This window comes from Rhinatrema bivittatum, chromosome 8 (assembly GCF_901001135.1).
Source record: "Rhinatrema bivittatum chromosome 8, aRhiBiv1.1, whole genome shotgun sequence".
NCBI classification, from domain to species: Eukaryota; Metazoa; Chordata; class Amphibia; order Gymnophiona; family Rhinatrematidae; genus Rhinatrema; species Rhinatrema bivittatum.
The window spans coordinates 48,551,728-48,572,091 of NC_042622.1; the positions used below are offsets into that span (position 1 = coordinate 48,551,728).

The 20,364-nt window shown below is 45.9% G+C and overlaps 1 protein-coding gene across 8 annotated transcripts in view; it reads right to left on the reverse strand.

Annotated features, from left to right (window-relative positions):
• The window catches only part of LPIN3 (lipin 3), a 159,729-nt gene that overhangs the window by 113,063 nt on the left and 26,302 nt on the right, over positions 1–20,364 (reverse strand). For all 8 annotated transcript variants that reach the window (XR_003858164.1, XR_003858165.1, XR_003858166.1 and 5 more), the window contains exons 2-3: positions 2,969–3,169; positions 1,913–2,008 (exon numbers count right to left, since the gene is read on the reverse strand). Coding sequence is in view for 5 of the 8 variants with exons in the window: in XM_029612227.1 (XP_029468087.1) it covers positions 1,913–2,008; positions 2,969–3,160 (288 nt within the window). In the remaining 3 variants the exon portion in view is untranslated. The remainder of the gene's footprint in view (positions 1–1,912; positions 2,009–2,968; positions 3,170–20,364) is intronic.

Genomic DNA, 20,364 nt, shown 5'->3' on the forward strand with positions numbered 1-20,364 from the left:
TGTCCTTTCCTGATGCTGCAAATCCTAGGCCTGGACTATCCTAGGCACAAAAGACAATCCCCTCCCCCCAACCCTCTACCTAGCAACTTCCTGACTTCCACACCATCCCCAACCCCAACCCTCTATCCTGATACCACTCTCTCCTCTCACCCTATTCCAACCATCCCTATGAACCCCTGAACCCACCTCTCCTAGGCTAAACCCTAACCCTCTATGCACCTTCCCTTGACCATCCTAAAGGCTAGAGGATGGAAATGAAGAAAAGAGTGCATGGGGGTAACTTGCTGGTGCGGCAGTTACTACCCTTAACCAATAAGCCTTCATACTGTGGATGCAACTCCATCATTGTGCTCTGCTTCAATGGTAAGAGATAATGGGGTATTGGACTCGGACAGCAACCAACATGGGCCCTGACCTTGATGGTTTGGGAAGCTAAGTAAGGGGGTGATGGACCGTTTGGACCTTTTCTATGTTTCTATCTTCCCAGCATCCCCACTTTCTTTCCCTCCCCCACCCTCTCTCCTAACAGCACCAACATTTTCCATTCTCCACTTTTCTCCCTCCTTCTGGCTGCCAGACAGCAAGGCCTCCCTCCTCCTTTCCAGTGTCCGGCCTCACCTTCGGGCTGGCAGGCCCGCTGGAGACCATGATGGCCGCCGCAGCCAGGAGCAGGAGGAGGCGGCATTCAATCCTCCCACCCAACAGTGGCAAAGGGAGGCAGAAATAGCAGGACTGGTGGCAGCCTATGAACCAGAAGGCAGCCACCGCTAATATTTTTTCTGTTCCCGACATCTTTCCTTGCAGGTAGCGCGGCCATGTTCCTCTCCCTCCATCTTTAAGTCTGCGCGGGAGATGGGACCCGAGGCTGTGGGCGAAATGAAGGCAGCAATAGAAACGAAGCCACACTGCCTGCAGGGAAGACGTTGGGAATAGGGAAAAAAAAAAAAAATAGTTAGTGGTGGGTGCTTCCGAGAGTCATGGCACAGGCCATATGTGCCTGGTGCTACAATGCCCACTGTCTCCAAATACCTAAGGGGGTAGGAAAGGGCCATGTCAAAAATGCAGTCTCTCCTGTCCGCTCTGCATGGCACTTCTATGGCATTTCAGTCAGTGGAAGTAGGCACTCTCTGCAGACCAGATGCCTACTATGCCTGGTGGGACATCCAGTTCAGATTTTGTCTAGGCGATCATCAGGGCCAGTATAAGAGTATTTAGTGCCCTGGCAAACCTTTGATCATGCACTCCCCCCACCCGGTTTACCTAAATCCACACCCCCTCCCGGCACCTCAGATCGTCCAATCTCATGCTTTTAGGATGTCCCATGCCCTAGGCTCACACATCTCGAGGAAATCAGAGAACGCGCCTTCTTCTCCGCAGGACCTCTCCCTTGGAACACCCTACCCAAAGAACTAAGCAGCCTCCAAAACAGAACTTTCTTTAAAAAAGCCCTCAAAACCTCTCACGCTTAAATGATTAGAGTCTATTCCCAACACGTCCCCCCCTCAGGGGAGGCCACCCAGGGCCAGAAGCAAGGGCAGAACTCAGCCTTCTCCAATGTATGAACTTCCCTCTGGACGTTTTAGTTCTATCCTGCATTATTGTAATGACTCTGCCATTCCTGATGATGCATGTAATGTTTGTTTCCCCTTTTATTCTGTTTATGAATGCTCTTATTGTTCCCCACTCTGAACGTAGGAAGGGTGGGTAATCAATCAATAAATAAATAATGGTGGCAGCTCCAGCACAGCGCTCCCTTCTTTGGCAGTACTGGCTCTCCCCTCTGAGCTTTGCGCTGCTGGGATTTCGCCACCCCCAAAGTTTTGGCACTCTAGGCAACAGCCTAGTTTGCCTAATGGAAGCCCCAGCCATGGCAATCACGGTGTGCGGAGCTGGACCCCTCTGCTCAGCTTACCTCATTCGTTTCAGTTTCTTGGACAAAGAAGGCCGCCCCATTGTCCCCTAGCTTCATGCGCAGATCCACCGGCTCACCATTGATCTCAATGTCAACCTGAAGAGGGACAATACAGCAGCGACTTAGAAGGGAGCCCAATCCATCAGTCCAAAGGCATCGTGTCAAAAAGGAATGCGCAGAGTACACACACCCCCCTTACCGCGAGCGTGCATGAGCTGGCTCAGCCAACAATTTAAATCATAGACTCTCACAATTCTGTGGCACTCACTTGTCTGCTTCCAGGCTTTAAGAAAATCACAGCTGAACTCAGGTTTTCATGCAATATATTGTTGTTATATTGCCATTGTGCACAAAGCCCTTTTTCAGGACCCTACATCCCATGTGACAAGCGCACACCCTCTCTCGAAATCTTAAGCCACAGTGATTTACAGCTTCCTTTCTAGGAAAACGTTTTAGAGCGACAACATATCCAAAATTCAAGAAAGTGTTTCAAATGGGAGTAGAGAAACATTCTTAGAATCCATCAATATTACTTACAAACTCCCTCGTGTCCGAGGAAGAGGAAGTGGACTGTGAATTGAACCGTTTCAAAAGCAAGAACTGTTGGAGACCCAAACTGATGTTCCTGGGTAATTAGGCACATTGCTGCTAGCATCTCAGTGCAGTTAAAAACTGAAAGCACTGAAAGAGCATTTACCCCTTCATGTTGTCCTTATTCTGATGAAAAACCACCCCAATATGCAATGAGCTTGCTCCTCCATTTCTGATCAGTTGCAGAGTGCAAACTAGAGTCTGACAAAGCCCCGCCTATGACTGTTGCTACATCATCATCATATTTCTTAACATTGCCAACACATTCTCAGGTGCCTGATCCTCATTAGTTCATCATACAAAGGACTCTCACTCTCCGTCAAAGGGCAGGACTGGTGCCTTCCACGACAAGCCCAATGTTTCCCTACCTGGAGCAGGACGTCCTCACAAGTTTTCCTAGTAAGATACGTTCCCAGCCCCAGGCTCCTAAAATGCTTCCCCCTCTGCTCCCAAGCACCCACTTACCACCTTCTCCTTGGAACGCAGTACACCGAGCTTCCCAAAGCGCACATGGAAAGGCGAACACTGGTAGGATCCATCCTGCTGCCTCACCACCAGCACATCGATGCATCCAGTCAGGGTGGCAGGGTTCAGGCCCTTGTACAGCTCCCGTACGGTCACAAACACGGACTCGGCAAGCTGGCCCACGAGGTTCATGGTCTGAGACTGATGAGAGGAGGGAGAGATTCAGGTTGTGTTCTAACCCCCCCACAGCTAAATGCATTGTTTCAAATTTATTGCAACTCCCTGAGCGAAAATGGAGAGGGATCTAAATTCCTTTTGTTTCGAGCCAACAATTACACAAAATGCTCAGACATCACTGCAGACCCTGAAAAATCTGTTTAATATACTCATTAATTATATCACATCCAAAAGCACAGCTTAGAAGCTCTTGTCCTATAAATATGATTGATTTTCTCATGTGCAAGTTTAATTTTTGTTTTTTTAAAGTAATGGAAGCCTTGGTATTCCCTGCATATAAAAAACTTAGTCTACTGTAGCCACAGGAATGCTCAGTGAGACCCATCATTTGGATATTAATCAGCCCCTATAAGGTGGGGTACTTTCAGTGTGGTTAGTCTACACTGAAAGTGTAGGGGGAAGGCCAGGGCTTCTCCCCCCCCCCCCGGGGACGACAAACGCGGCAGAAACGGCACGCTCAAAACAAAACTGTAAGCAGTAAAAAACCGCGCCGCGCCGAAAACCGGGAGCCCCGCCCACCGATCCAGCTCCTCCAATAGGAGCCAGCCCTTGAGGGGCTTTAAATCGATATCCAGCCGAGCGTCGCGCGAAGGAGCGCGACAAAGGGGCCTGCCCCTTAGTGTAGCCCCACAGGATAGCCCCTATCTTGAACTCTGAAACTGCTCAGCCCTCCGATTCTCAAGCCGGTCAACCTCCCCACCCCACGTCATTGCTTTTTGCAGCCTTTCCCTCCAACTGGGAGCGACTGTAACCTGTCACAGGTCCCATTACAACCCCACCTCCTGCCCCTACACTGCAGATCCTCCAGAGAAAGTGTAATACCGCACTCAACACTCAACCAGCATCAGACAACAACCGCTCAGCACACAACCCCAGCATTCAACCAGCACTCAACCTCAGCACTCAACCAGCACTCAACCTCAGGACTCAACCTCAGCACTCAACCTCAGCATTCTATTAGCATCAGACAATCCTTGCCTCCAGACCCAATCAAGTGCACTTTCAGACTAAACCTCCTCCAGAAGTCTTCTCATCATGCACACTTACAACATCCCAATCATTCACAACCAAAGGAGAACCCCCTCAACTAACACCACCAACGTCATACGAAAAAGAATTATCCCTATCATGATATCTCCTTTGAACCAATTTCTAGGCCTCACACTGCTCTCAGTAATCCTCTTCAATGCGCAATCCTTAACCAAGAAGACACATATTCTCAATGATTACCTCCTGGATTCCAACCCAGACATCTGTGCCATCACAGAAACCTGGTTAAAAAACTCGGACATTGCATTAACCAACCAACTACCTATCCAATCATATGACATCTTCACCTTTCATAGACTTAGAAAAAGAGGAGGCGGACTTCTTCTAGCCACCAAGAAAGAACTCAGACTGACCGCACATGCAATCAAGACAGAATCCAAACTGGAATTAGGTCTAGTCAAGTCAAAACATCTACAAATTCTGTTAGTCTACACTCCCCCGGGAGTTCTAGAAACAGACCCCTCACCTCTCATAGAATCCATTGTGAAATATATCAACTCAGACCTTCCAACAATGATTATGGGAGATTTCAATCTCCATACAAATGCAATACCTCGTTCTGCGAACTGCGAAGCCCTCCTCACCACCCTTGGCGCTATGGGATTCATTCAGACCATTAACAGCCCCACACATAAAGCTGGACACACTCTGGATCTTATATTCATCAATTCTAATTCCACTTGCACAACAGAACCCACCTGTACCCCAATACCTTGGTCAGATCATTTCCTGATAGAATCTTCCTTCTCCACACTCAAACAGACTCACACCTCTCCTCACCTCTCTACCATTCAATTCAGGAAAGCATGTCAATCTGATATTCTCAGCGATCAGCTCTCCAAAGAACTCTCTAACCTAGACTTAGCTAACCCTGAATCAGCCCTATCCTCCTGGCAAAAGATTACAGAAGCAGTCGCAAACAAATGGTGCCCAATAGTCTCCAAATCAATCAACCCTACAAAAAAGGGAAATCAACCCTGGTTCAGCACCGAACTTAAACAGATGAAACAGAACCTACGCCATAAAGAAAATAGATGGCGCAAAACTCCCAATTCATCTACCCTCTCAGCATACAAGGGATTCTTACATCACTACAGGACCGCCATTCTACAGAAAAAAAAAGGAATACTATGCTAACAAAATACACCATTTCCAGTATGATGCACAAGCCCTATTCTCTTATGTAACACAAATCACTAAATCCACCCCCCCCCCCCACCTATACCAGACGAACAAGCTCTTTCCAAAGCAAATGAGCTCGCTGCATTCTTTCAACAGAAGATCTTAAATACCCTCGCCCTCCTTCCTCCAATCACAACACCTATCAAGTTAGGCGAGAATCCCAATTCTCTTACTAGACCTAAATTTGACAGATTCGAATCAATCTCCACTAAAGAGATTGAATCCCTTCTAAAAAGCCAGAAACCATCTAGCCATCCGGCTGATAATATCCCATCGAGACTCCTGCTGCTCATCCCAAACACGATCTCAGGACCTCTGACCAGCATCATAAACAGTCTTCTAACTCAAGGAAGCTACCCAGACAACCTAAAAACCGCCTCACTCAAGCCCCTCCTCAAGAAACACAATTTAGACCCAAATGTACCAGCTAATTTCAGACCCATTTCTAACCTCCCATTTCTTGCCAAACTAACGGAGAAACTGGTAAACTCCCAGCTTTCTGAATACCTAGAAGACCACAAGATCCTATACCCATCGCAATATGGTTTCCGCAAATCACGCAACACGGAAACCCTCCTCATTTCACTTACAGACCATATAATCATGGGGTTAGACAAAGGACACTCATTTTTACTAGTTCTGTTAGACATCTCGGCAGCATTCGACACAGTCAACCATACCATCCTGCTGGATCGCCTAGCAGATATCGGCATCTCCGGATCTGCCCACAACTGGTTCAAGTCTTTCCTCAGCAATAGGACTTTTAAAATCAAAATTAACAATAAAGAGTCACCCTTAACAAAATCAACCCTTGGTGTACCACAAGGATCCTCCTTATCTCCAACCCTCTTTAACATATACCTCCTCCCCCTCTGCCAACTGTTAACAGACCTAAACCTAATTCATTATCTGTACGCAGATGACGTGCAGATTCTAATCCCCATAACTGAATCAATCTCAAAAGCGCTCACCCATTGGAATAAATGCCTTCTATCCATCACTAACCTACTCAACAGCTTAAACTTGGTACTCAACGCCTCAAAGACAGAACTTCTCCACATCTCCTCAAACGAAAACAATATCTCCCCTCCATCACCACTCAATTCTCTCATTGCCTGTAAGCAGGTTAGAGACCTTGGGGCAATTCTAGACAATCGATTAAACCTAAAGAAAATGGTCAATACAAACTCCAAAGACTGCTTCTACAGACTTCAGGTTCTAAAACGACTGAAACCACTCTTATTCTTCCACGACTTCAGGACAGTTCTCCAAGCGCTTCTATTCGCCAAAATAGACTACTGTAGTGCCCTTTTCCTAGGCCTCCCCAAATCCACGACCAAACCACTGCAGATGATACAAAATGCGGCAGCGAGATTGTTGACCAGTACAAGCCGCGGCGAACACATCTCACCCATCCTCAAGAACTTACATTGGCTACCAGTGAATTTCAGGATTCTATACAAATCTATCACCTTAATCCACAAAACCATCCATCATCAACTTCAACTCGACCTGGAAATCCCATTCAAACTCCACTCCTCTAACAGACCTACTAGAGATATTCACAAAGGCACTCTGAAATATCCCCCCACTAAAGCCTCACGCCTCTCTACGACCAAAGACAGAGCTTTTTCGATAGCATCCCATCAAATCTCAGATTAGAGCCATGCCTTTTAACTTTCAGAAAAAGACTTAAAACCTGGCTCTTTCACCAAGCCTTCGCCGATCCACCAGTTGTCCTTCAATCTAACCCAGCCTGGCATTTATACTCAAGAACAATGGACTCTGAAACTTCTAGGTTAAACTTCCAGGTTAAAGCACCTTTTAAGCTTTAACCCGTACGCTCTTTGGTAATACGTTGTAATACGTTATAATTTCTTCCTGCCTTATCTTCCTTCCAGCTTGTTGCAAGCTTCCAAGTTCTCCTCCCCTGTTGATTGTAACTTTGACTTATTCCTACCTATGGTTATCTTCGTTCACTTGAATTGTTACTCCAGTTATACCCCTTGTTAAATGTAAACCGATCCGATATGGTTATTTACTATGAAGGTCGGTATATAAAACTGTTAAATAAATATTAGGCTGATGCAATAATCTGAGTGTCAAGAAACTCAGTATTTAATGTCATCCAATTGGGCCCTTCTGTGTGGAACACTCACCTCCATAAGTATCCTCCAGCCTGCTGGGCACAGTCTGCCCTGAAGTCCACCCTACAGCCTATAGATGACACTCATACAGGCCGATGCAGAAAGGAGCTATCAGCAGAACGCACAGCTTAACCCTCGTTCAAACGCACAATTTTGTGAGCGCAAACCTTACTGCTAATGCAGCAAGGAGTTTTATGCTCGCAAAATGTGCTTTCTAAAATGGAAGTACTGCTTAGCGCCATCGCATGGAAATCCCATGCAAACGAGGGCATTAAGAAATACTCCCCAATGCAGAGAGGTGCACTAGCCTAACCCGGATTTTCTAAGCACTGGAAACTTAACTCCTGGGACACAGATGGAGTTAAGTTTCCAGTGCTGCTGCGCTGGCACAGAAAACTCTTAAACACACTAAAAAAAAAAAAAAAAAAAAAAAAAAAAGAAGTCAGGATTTATCAGCCTAACTGCGGCCAGATAGCTGGATAAGTACAACCGGCACCACTTAGCCGGATAAGTACTAAATTATCCGGCTATCTGGCCACAGTTTCACTGCTGCTACTCAGCCAGATAAGCTCTCTCCCCCCCGGCTCCTCTGTGCAATATCGCCCCCCACACCCCTTTTCCTGAGTTAAAATATGGATTTGGTCTGTGCATTTTTTTTTATTTTTTTTTTTAACTCCCAGTGCACTTACATAACATTAGCTTACTGCATCGGGAGTTTTTTAAAAAAATGTCATTTGTGAGCTGAAAACCAGCGCTAAAATTAAATACATAGACACACTTCTGCTACTGTAGCCCATGCTGTAACATTTCCAGGGATCAGAGGTTTCCATTTTCCAGTACTATCAATGTGGTATCTTTCACAGTAATTAATTTCACTAAAAAAATGAAGACAAGGGAGCAGGCGTGCTTAATTACACCGTTAAGCACTCTGAACTCTAAGGGGTTTTTTGTTTTTTTTTGCTTCTGCATCTTAGGAATCATCTCTGGTTCAACAGGTGATTTATATCTCTTGTTTTGATGGTTGGAACATTTGGTATTCACCTGGGAAGATTTTCAGTCGAGACATGAAAAGCGGCAGCTTTTTAAAGGTCTAGCTGGGAAGATAATACAGTTGGCTCGATTACAAAGTTTTCTCCTGAGGAGTTGAACTAACAGATGCAGATCTTGGAGCCCTCGTTTTGGTTTCCTTGGGTAAAGCCTCTTTTTTTTTTCAGAGTTTTGGAGACCATTCAAGAATTGATTGATCTTGAGTGGGACACCCCAGAGGCTAATTTCAAAAGGGGTTGGGTTTTGGAAGGCCTGTACCCTCTGGATCCAGTGGTAAGAGAGCGCTTATGTTTTCCGAAGGTAGACGCGCTTGTGCGTGCAGTTGCCAAGCGGACCGCTATTCCCGTGGAAGGAGGAGCAGCCTTGAAGGATGTTCAGGATAGAAATATTGAGACTATCCTCAAGCAGGCATTTGAAGCAGTAGCAATGACCTTGCAGATTGCTTCTTGCTGTTCCTTGGTGGCTCACTCGTGTTTGCTTCTATTCCAGGAGGTTGATGACTCTGGAGTTAATTCCAGGACAGTTATGGAACCAGCTGCTGCCTTCTTGGCCGATGCAGGCTGTGATTTGGTCTGCACTTCAGCCATAGGGGTGGCTTCAATAGTAGCAGCCAGGCGCCAGTTATGGTTGAGAAATTGGTTGGCCGATGTGACTTTCAAGGCTAACCTCACTTTTATTTGGGAGTGAGTTGGAGAAACTGGCCAGTAAGTGGGTGAATCTCTGGTTCCTCTTTTGCCGGAGGAGAAGAAGCAGACACAGCGCTCCTTTACCGAGAGGGGTCGTGCTAGAGGATCCAGGCATTTTAGACCCTATAGAGGAGCGACCTTTCAGAGGACTCAGCCTGTTGGTAGGTCTCAATCCTTTTGCCCTAGACAACCCAGAAGGGGGTACAGGCACGGGTAGTGGAACCTCCCGAGTCTCCCAATGAAGGTTTGCCAACCCACCTCCAGGAACAGGAGACAGGGGGAGGCTTCTCTCTCTTTTAATCGAAGGTGGATCGAAATCACATCAGATCAGTGGGTCCTGCAAGAGATATGAGAAGGATATGTGATGGAGTTCTGCATTGTTCCTTGGGACATGTTCACGGAGTCTCCCTACCACTCCCTGCAGAAGAAGCTGGCAATTGAAAGTACATTGACAAGGCTCCTCAGTCTGAGGGCTGTAGTCCCAGTTCCCACCTCTCAGAAAACATGGGGCAATATTCCATTTATTTTGTCGTGCCAAAGAAGGAGGGCTCCTTTTGCCCCTCCTGGATTTCAAAAGGTGTCAGTCATCCTCAGGTGAAACATTTCCGTATGGAAACTTTACGCTCAGTGATAATGACTGTGCAAGTCAGGGGAATTTCTGAACTCCCTGGATCTATCAGAAGCATACCTTCATATTCCCATTCAGCCTGAACATCAATGATTTCAGTGGTTTGCAGTTCTGGGGCACCATTTTCAGTTTCAGGCACTGCCCCCCTTTGGTTTAGCACTGTCAGACAAGGCATTTCAACTGATTCAGGATCGCTGGGGTCTTCCGTTCTTAGGCCTGCTGGTGACCTTACGCAGTGCAAAGGTTCCACACTTCTTCAGTCGCAAAAGAGATACAAAGCCCTTGGGGATTGATACTCTAGTAGCAGGAGTGGTTGGAAGACGAGTTGCTGTATTCCTTTCCTCCATGGTCCATGTTGGGCAGCTTGATTCGAAGGATCAGGCACCACAGAGGGATGGTGCTCTTGGTCACTCCGGATTGACCCAGGAGACCGTGGTATGCAGATCTGCAGAAGTTCCTGGTGGACTCGCCTCTTCAACTTCCAGCGCACAGAGACCTGTTCTCAAAAATCCGAATCAGTTTGGCCCTTGAAAGGGCTCGCTTGCTGAAATGTGGCTATTCTGCAGCAGTAAATTCCACCTTACTAAGAGCAAGAAAGTTCTCCACTTCCTTGGCCTATGTGTGGGTCTGGAGAGTGTTTGAGGCACTCTTCCTTCCTTATCAAGATTCCATTCATTTTGGAATTTTTGCAGGAAGACTTGCATAAAGGCTTGGCTCTCAATTCCTTGAAGGTACAGGTGGTGGCACTCTCCTGTTTTAGGGGTCAGGTAAATGGTGGATCCTTGTCAGCTAATCCTGATATGGCCCATTTTCTGAAAGGTGTGAAACATCTTCGGCCTCCCTTGTGTTTTCTGGTGCCCTTCTGGAGTCTTAATTTGGTATTGGACTTCTTGGCAGGCCCTACATTTAGACTGCTGTGTTCTCTCTCCTTGCGGTTGTTGACCTTGAAGACTGTATTTCTGGTGGCCATTTGTTCTGCTCATAGGGTTTCTGAACTGCAGGACCTGTCTTGCCGGGAACCATTTCGCCAGGTGACTCCAGGGGCAGTACTGCTGCGAACTGTTCCCTCCTTTTTACCGAAGGTGGTCACTGAGTTTCACTTGAATCAGTCCATCTCCCTGCCATCCTTAGACAGAGTGCGAGATGTAGAAGATAATCATTTGTTGCGCCCCTTGTACATCAGGAGGCATATTGTCAAATATCTCAAGGTTACTGAACCCTTGTGGAAGTCAGACTGTTTGTCCTTCTTGGCGGTACTAGACAGGGAGAGCCAGTCTCATGGGCTACAATAGCTTGCTGGATTAAGGAGGTAGTTACAGCTGCATACGTGGATACCGGGAAGCCGTTACCTAGTCAGGTTAGGGCTCATTCCACTAGGGTAGTGTCATGGGCAGAAGTTAGATTGTTGTCTCCCATCAACATTTGCGAGCTGCGACGTGGTCCTCCTTACACACCTTTTCCAGATATTATCATCTGGATGTGCAGGCCCAGGAGGACATGGCCTTTGCACGTGCAGTTTTGACTGGACTGCGGGCAGCCTCCCGCCCTATGAGGGAGTAACTTGTTCTGGATTCATCTGACTGGACACTAAGAAATGAGAAATTACTACTTACCTGATCATTTCTTTAGGTCAGTCAGATGAATTCAGCTTTCCTCCCTTGGCTGCCAAATGACTGTATTTTAGTCCTCCTGTGTGGTTACAGGGATTACTGGTAAGTGTTAGTCCAGTCCCTAGACCAGCGTTATTACAATCTTGTCTGAGCATTGCAATGGTTATCTGTTTTTAATCAAGTTTTTTGCTAGTCTGTCCACAGTTGCTTTTGAAGAGAATATTGGCAGGTTGATGTCACTAGAGGGGGTTATATACTATGATATTTATTTATTTATTTTTAATTTTTCTATACCGATGTTCCTGTATACAATACATATCGCACCGGTTTACATGGAACTGAACCGACGCCTCTGGGGCGGAATACATTGTAACATGTTGACAAAGAACTTTAAGGGAGATATCAATGATATCTCCCTTAAAGTGATATCAATTAACTCCATCTCCATCTGCTGGTAGGGGAGTATAAACCCACTTGTTCTGGATTCATCTGACTGGTCACTAAGAAATGAGAAATTACTACTTACCTGATCATTTCCTTTTCTTTAGGATAGACAGATGAATTCAGCTTTCCTCCCTTGGCTGCCAAATGATTGTACTATAGTCCCTCCTGTGTGGTTACAGGGATTACTGGGGTTAGTCCAGTCCCTAGACCAGCGATATTACAATCTTGTCTGAGCATTGCAATGGTTATCTATTTTTAATCAAGTTTTTTGATAGTCTGTCCACAGTTGCCGTTGAAGAGAATATTGGCAGGTTGATGTCACTAGAGGGGGTTATATACTATGATATCAATTAACTCCATCTCCATCTGCTGGTAGGGGAGTATAAACCCACTTGTTCTGAATTCATCTGACTGACCTAAAGAAAAGGAAATTATCAGGTAAGCAGTAATTTCTCATTCTGCATCCATCGCTTACCATGGGCACGTGAATTCTATTACTTTTTTTTTTATTTATTTATTTATATTCTGCTTTTCAGGCATTTCAAAGTAGATTACATTCAGGTACTGTAGGTATTCTCCCTTATCCCCGGCTTACAATCTAAGGGCCTGATTCACAAAGGGTTTTTCCCATAGACACAAAAAGGGAGCAAAGCCTTAATGAACCTGGCCCTAAGTTTGCGGCTGAGGGTGAAGTGACTTGCCTAAGGTCACAAAGAGTAGCAATGGGATTTGAACCCAGGCTTCCCTGGTTCACTGCCTCCTGCTCTAATCACTAGGCTACTCCTACACGCCTTGTGGAGTCATGAAGCATCTCACCATTGATGAGTACAGTTAGTTTAGCAATATTTAATACCGCATTCTAGTCTAATAAACAGTTTAGCCTATGGCCTCAGAAATTATTTAACAAAGTTCATATGCACTGTAAGCATCATATGAACAACTGATTAGTTGCTTGTAATTGAATGATGGGTACCAATTGCTTTGCCACAGATGTGAATTTTGTAACTACAAATCCTCCCTTGTTCAGCCCTATCCATGAAGGGTAACATGTCAAAGTCAGGGTTAAGCCGCACCCAGTGGAGTCACAGGTGGCACTAACAGAGCTCTGGTCTCTGGCTGGCACTGGCAGTTCACATTGCTAACGGCAGCCTGGCCATGTGAAAACCCAGTTTTACTCAATGCAGACAAAGCAAAATGGACAGAATACAGACAACAGTTTTTCAGCTCTGGATTTCCAAGTAACTTATGCAGTGCAACAAACTTATCGGGAAGGAGGTGTGGAGCAAAATGGCAAAGCGCATGGGGTCACTGGCGCTCAGCAATGTAAACTCCACCCAAGCATCCCTTCCAGTGCAGGGGAGGGGTGGGGGGTGCTCCCAAGAGAGAAGGGGGCCCACTTGCAGCTGCTCCCTGATCTTCTGAGATGGACCCTTCCTCCTCCCTTTATTGCTGAGATTGTCACTAGACAGGACTATGACCGCCACAGGTTTCTTACCCAGGCGGCTGGAGGACAATCGGAAGCTCTTTCCTCGACCTGGTATCGGCAGCCCCTGGGAAAGGACCAGCTCCTCCTTCAAGTCTCCCCAACCCAGATCTCCGTACTGCCGGACCCCCTAAATCCCAGCTCCATATTCTTCCTCTCTCCTCCATGAAAAGGAAAGCAAACAAATAGGGGGGGGAAAAAAAATCTCTCCCCTCTTCTGCCCTTCACATTGAGAATGCTTTTGTGAAGGAATCAGCTCCGGCTGGGCCAGATGTGAGCGAGTTTCTGCCAGATCCCTGCACGGAGCAGAGGCTCCTACCAGCTGAGCCAGTGCTGTCCTCCTCCTGAAAATAATGCAAGGAAAAAAATATATATATTTATTCCTGCTTCCACCTTTTACTCCATACCAAAGCAGCTAATTCTTTCCTTAACCCCCAAAATACACGGGACCAACCGCCTATATGATTCACAAGCTATCACATTTCCATCCCAGACACGTGGGCATGGGATGGGTCATCCACCCATGACCTTAAAGTACAGCTGGATTCGAACCAGCCGGGATCCTGGATGAGACTCCTCTAGGAAAAAGGGTTTCCAAAGTCCAGCGTTTGAATATCCCAAGCAAGGCTGATGTTTAGGATAAACACCAAATACATGCACATGAAGATTCATTGCAGAGACCCTGGAAAGCACTGCACTTTGAAATTAACCAAAAAGAGGACTAGAATTGTCTTTTGAGGGTGTGCTGCTCAGTTTTTTCGTCTTACCTACCATATGCTACTCCTGAAACTTTAAATTTGCTAGGTATGCTATATTATTTTTACTTCCTGGGGTTTTGTCAGAGTGCTGTAAAAAGCATAATTAAAATAAAAACCGCCAAACTGGAAGGGTCAAGGCATTTCTGAGAGGAATAATCAGTCAGGCAAGGCTCAGGATAGGCAGAGTAGAGAAGAATACCAGGCCAAGATCAGGGCAAGCAGAATCAAGTCAGAACAGGCCAAGTCAAAGCAAAGCAGGAACATGACGATGTGAATAGTCCGATACACAAATAACAGGATCTGTTGCTCAGGCAATTGTTGAAGCAAATTGGGTTTCCTTAAATACTTTAAACGGCGCTTATGTCATCAAGGTATGCCACAGGATTTCCTGTCTTCAGGCCCTAAAAAGCTCAATGCCTCCTGGGCATGCCCCTAGTCAGCTACAGGATGCAGGGCAGAGCCACGAAGCAAGGAGCCATACTAAAAAGGCCACAGCGGAGCACAAGACAGAGAGGTACTGAGGGGCCGCAGTGCAAGCCACTAGGGGTCGGAGACATGAGACTGTTCAAAGCAGCGTAGAGTAAAATGAAGTAGCAATCTTAAAGATACCATAAAAAAACAAAATAAAACCATGCACAACAATCCTAGGCACATAATAATCCTAAAACTGCAATATAATTAGAAAGAAAATAGAAGCTATCCTGGATAAGAATGTAAAACTGTACACAACAATACAACACAGCTTCTTTAAGGTTGGGAATAGTTCTGGAGGACTGGAGCAGGTGGATGTAGTTCCTAGTCACAAGAGTGGAAGTAAGGAGGAGGCTGGGAACTACAGGCCGGTTAATCTGACTCTGTGGTGAGCAAAATTACTGGAATCACTGCTATTACAGAGGATAGTGCAGTTTCCGGAAGCCAATGGATTGCAAGATCCGAGGCAGCATGGTTTTATCAAGGGTAGGTCTTGTCAGACAAATCTGATCGTCTCCTTTCAGTAGGTGACCAAAGAGTTGAATCAGGGAGAGCACTAGTTGGATTTCAGTCAGACCTTTGACATAGTTCTGTACAGGTGATTTATAAGTAAATTGAGTACCCTTGATATAGGCCCTAGAGCAATTGACTGGGTCAGAAAATCCTTGAGTGGGAAGCAGCATAGGGTAGTGATAAATGGAGTTCAGTCCAAGCCGAGGTTGGTGGACGTTACTAACGATTTGCCACAGGGATCAGTCCTTGGACCGGTTCTTTTTCAACATTTTCATGAGCGAGTTTATCTTTTAGCCACTGATACCAAGATCTGCAACAGGGTAGACAGCCAGGAAGATGTGAAAAATATGAGGAAGGATCTAGTAAAGCTTGAGGAATGGACTAGGGTCTGACAGCTAAGATTTAATACTAAAAATGCAGAGTTATGCATTTTGGCTGCAAAAACCCAAGGGCGAGGTACAGTATAGGGGTGAAATGCTTCTAAGCACAAAAGAGCAGAATCTGGGAATGATCGTACCTGATGATCTTAAGGTGGACAAGCAGGTGGTTAAAAAGCAATAGTGAAAAAACAGAAAGATGCTTGGGCTGCATAGGGAAAGGAATGGTCCACAGAAAAATGGGAGATGATACTACCCCTGTGAAGGTCCCTAAGCCATCCAGTCCCTACACAGTAATCAGAAGTTATGGGAAAGAACATGCCAAAACATTTGAGAACAGTTAAAAAGGCATTTTGCTAAATAACAACAACAAATGCATCTCTGCAGAGCAGTGGAAGTTCCTTAAAGAGAATGAGCCCATATCCACAGAACAAGCAATGAAACAGAAAAATGGGGAGAACAGATCACCGGTGCCCTCTACTGGCCATTGTGTCACACTACCTTGCTATAAAAAAAAAAAAAAAAAAAAGTTTTCTAATTCAGGAAACTTTACTGGCGTAAAAATTTGTGCCCGTGTGGTCAACAAGACTTTTGCCTGGACGCATTATTTTTAAGAATGCTTTCTGAACACCATTTGCTTACACAGATTTGTTTTTTTCCCTGTGAATATTTTCCCTTCCAGACATGCTGAGAAATTAAGGTTTGGAGCAAAGGACGCACCCATTTTAACATTATCAAAGCAGAATCGACTTGCAGGCAACCTGTTAGGTGGTCTCACCTCCCTTATCAGCATCGAAGCGAATGCCACCGCTTTCTCCAGCCTGACGTTTTGCAGGTTCAATGGTGAAGTGAAGAGCCGTCACAACATGACCCAATGTCAAGGACAGGAGGCCCAAACTTGGTAATGTTGCCAGTAAACCAAGAGTATAATTTATTTTGACGCGCCATTTTTACCCCTTATACAGTAAGGGATAATAGCGCATGGAAAACGCGCAGCCAACCCCCCGAAACTAATTGCGCCCGCAACATGCAAATGCATGTTGATGAGCCTATTAGTTAGTCCCACGCGATCCAGAAAGTAAAATGTGCAGCCAAGCCGCACATTTTACTCTCAGAAATTAACTCCTACTTAATATCATAGCTATATTAAGTCGGAGGCCCCAAAAATTAAAAAAAAATTTTTTTTTTTAAATCAGCCCGCGGGTTGGAAGACGGACGCTCAATTTTGCCAGCATCCATTTTCCGAACCCGTGGCTGTCAGCGGGTTTGACAACAGACGTCGGTAAAATTAAGCGTCAGCTGGCAAACCCGCTGACAGCTGCCGCTTCTGCCAATAAGGAGGCGCTAGGGACGCGCACATTTTGCTTTCTGAATCGCGCGGGAATACCTAATAGGGCCATCAACATGCATTTGCATGTTGCGGGCGCTAGTTTTCGACACGCTATTACCCCTTACTGAATAAGGGGTAAAGTTAGCATGTCCAGTCGCGGGTTAACAGTACTGTATCGACCTGATAGAAACTACACACTAGCAGAATACCTCACCAGATACAGAAGAGACAAAGTATAACCAGAAAGATGCAAACCAAAACTGAATTGGAAACCATAACAAGACAGACTCTGTATGCAGTGTAACTATGGAAAAACAGCAGCATTACCATTCCTCATTAAACATCAAACAGTAAAATCAAGATATATAAATCAATCATAAGAATAAATATTTCATAAAATAAAAATAATAAATATTTCAAAGCACCCGATGAATAGAATACACCGATTAAAAATATATTATATTGTTTTTTTTATTTTCCAATCAATAAAATATTTCAAAAGTAGTAGTTGCATCAAATAATACCCAATAATTAAAACCAAGGCTAAAAAAATCCCTTGCTCTCCATACCTGGGAACTTTAGATAACTGGATTAATAGTCAGGGATAGGAGCTATATACAAATTTTCTCTTTTCACACTTTCTAACATACATGTTCATTCTTACACAAACTCCCTTATATTCTCTCTCACACACATGCTGACTGGCTCACAAACTCTGGCTCATATACATGCTCAGTGGTTTAAATAGTCCTCTTGCTCACACATATGCTCATTGGCTCGCTCTTGCCCCCACATGCATGCTCTGGAAACCACAGCAAGCCCGACTATTATGCAGTGCAACAATGGAAAACATCATTCCTCATAAAATATTTAATAATAAACTCAAGATATATAAAACATCATTCATAATATTAAAACCAGATGAATAAAAAGAATAAATGTCAAGTAAGCAACAGCCAATGAACATCCAATAATTAAAATACCTCACATTTTTTGTAATATTTCTCAAACTCCAGATATTTCAGACAGCAGACACATGAAATAACACCCCAAAATTTAACACAATAGGATTAAAAAACCTCCAGCTCTGGGATCTTTTGATTTCCAGTCACCCAGACATTGTTGTGGGGGGAGGGGACCTTACCATCTTTATCTTCTTCCCCTCCCAACACACACATACAGGCTCTCTCTTACTCCCATATATGCTCTCACATACACATGTAGGCTTTATCTGATTTTATATTGGCATTTCAAAATGGATTACACTCAGCTACTGTAGGTATCTCCCGTGCCCGAGGAGCAGTAGTGGAATTTCACACTGGTCTCCCTGGCTCATAGCCTGCTGCTCTAACCACTCTCCTATGCTCTGTCACTCTCTCATACACATGCAGGCTGTCTCATACATACTCAGGCTCTCTCTCTCATACACACAGAGTTTTCAGGCCTCCCCCTTTCTTCTGGCCTTCTCTTTGGTGACTGTGGGATGGCAGCGCTGCTCCTCAATGCCAGAAGGGAGGTGGAAGAAGGCCACTGCCACCCGTTGCTCCTGCAAGATGGGGGGGTAGGAGTGGGGAGGGGGGGGGGGCCTGACACGACCGCTCAGGCCTCTCCACAGGCCATGGCAGGATAGACTCTGCCGTGACCCTGCCAAGCTTTTCTTCAGGCCAGGAAGCTGAAATAAAAAAAAAATACCCATGGTTGAAGCGACTGGTCTCCTGGGGGGGGGGGGGGTGCCTGTGCTTTGACTCCAGTCACTCCAGTTCATGACTGGTACATTTCTTTTCCTCACTTTCCTGTTGACCTCACTGGTCTTCCTTGCACTTCCTTCACTCTTTCCTGGGAATGAATGTGGATTTGTTCCGCCATGAGGACACTGAAGGTCTTGAGGTTCTCTCTCCATGAGAGAAACTGCTTTCTCAAGGTGATGGAAAAATGAGTCCCTGGGCCCTAGGTACTCTGATAAAGAATAAAAATGAAAAAGGGAAAACCATTTAAGGAAACGGAGAAACCAAAAAAGAGGAAGGGCGGGAGAGAGAAAGAAAAACTTCATCCTCACAACAAAAACCGTTTCCAACAACCATGACAAAAATAAAGAAAGGCGCCCTGTCGTCTTCACTTAATCCAACTCTCAATCCCTGAGACCCAAGGGTCCTTCTTTAGATAAAAAAAAACCTAAGCAAGCAGCAAAGGGCTATCCTGTCCCAAAGAGGGTCAACTAAAGAGTCCACAACTTAAGATGGTGGCATAGAAGCTCATCATCTCACGCTCCCACGGGGGGAGCTAAATCCAATCTAATTCCATTATTTCCTGTTGCAACCGCTGTTGCTCACCTCCTTCTTTGTAGCTTTGACTCTGTTGGGAAGGCTTGCGGCCTCCGCCAGCTATCGCCGACCTGCCTACCGTTCCCAGGCCTCCCTGGATGCTGCGGACACTGCCAATCGCCATCTTCCCTCTGAATCCCCTAGGCGCGCACGGGCCAGTCTTAAACACGTCATGGCAGGAACCTCGGTGGCGTCCCCTCCGGATTACGTCATCCTTCCAGGACATTTAAGCTGGCTGGCCCTGCCTACCTATGACTTGGCAACGAGTTCCCTCATTGCTGAATCCGCTTCGCTCACTACGGACTTCCCGTTTTAGTTCCTGCTACTTTGGCGTGAGACGCTCTGGGTACCCGCTCCTCGGAGGGCCTTTTGCCTTGGGCTACTGCTTGCCCCGTTCCCTGGGGCTTCTCCTGGAACCTTCGCTACTGTGAGTACCTCCGCTCTACGGACCACTACCATACCATCTCTAGTGTGGAACCCTCATCGGTGTACCCCGCGTTGCGGACCACTACCGTGTCATCTCTTCTGAGGACCTTTCACTAGTGTGCCCTGCTCCACTGATCACTACCATATCATCTCTACTGAGGAGCCTCATCGGTGTACCCCGCTCCGCGGACCATTGCCATATCTTCACTACAGAGGTTTTCCCCTTGGGTATACCCCATCACACAGACTCTGTGTCTTTCTCCTGCACTCCCCGCTTCACAGGCAGTGCCTCTCTCTCTCTCTCTAATAAAGACTCTATTCCACAGCTGTGTCTGACGACCGCCGAGACCTCGCCTCCTGACGGTGAGGCTCACAGGGCGCCTCCCTGTGGGCGGTACATCTCTCATCTTGGCCCAGGGCCCACATACCTACAAATCCTAACATTTCCTTACAAAGTTGGGCCATTCCTCTTAGTAGAGATCCACAAAATTCTCTACCTATGTGTGAGCGTGAATGTGTATGGGGGGGGGGATGGGGCGCGAAAGTTTGTGCACCTCTTCCCTGCCCCTCCCCACCTCCCACTAATCTACATCATTTCAGGCTGGTCAGAAATCAAATGGCAGATGAAATTTAATGTGGACAAGTGCACGGTGTTGCCTATAGGGAAAAATAACCCTTGCTGTAGT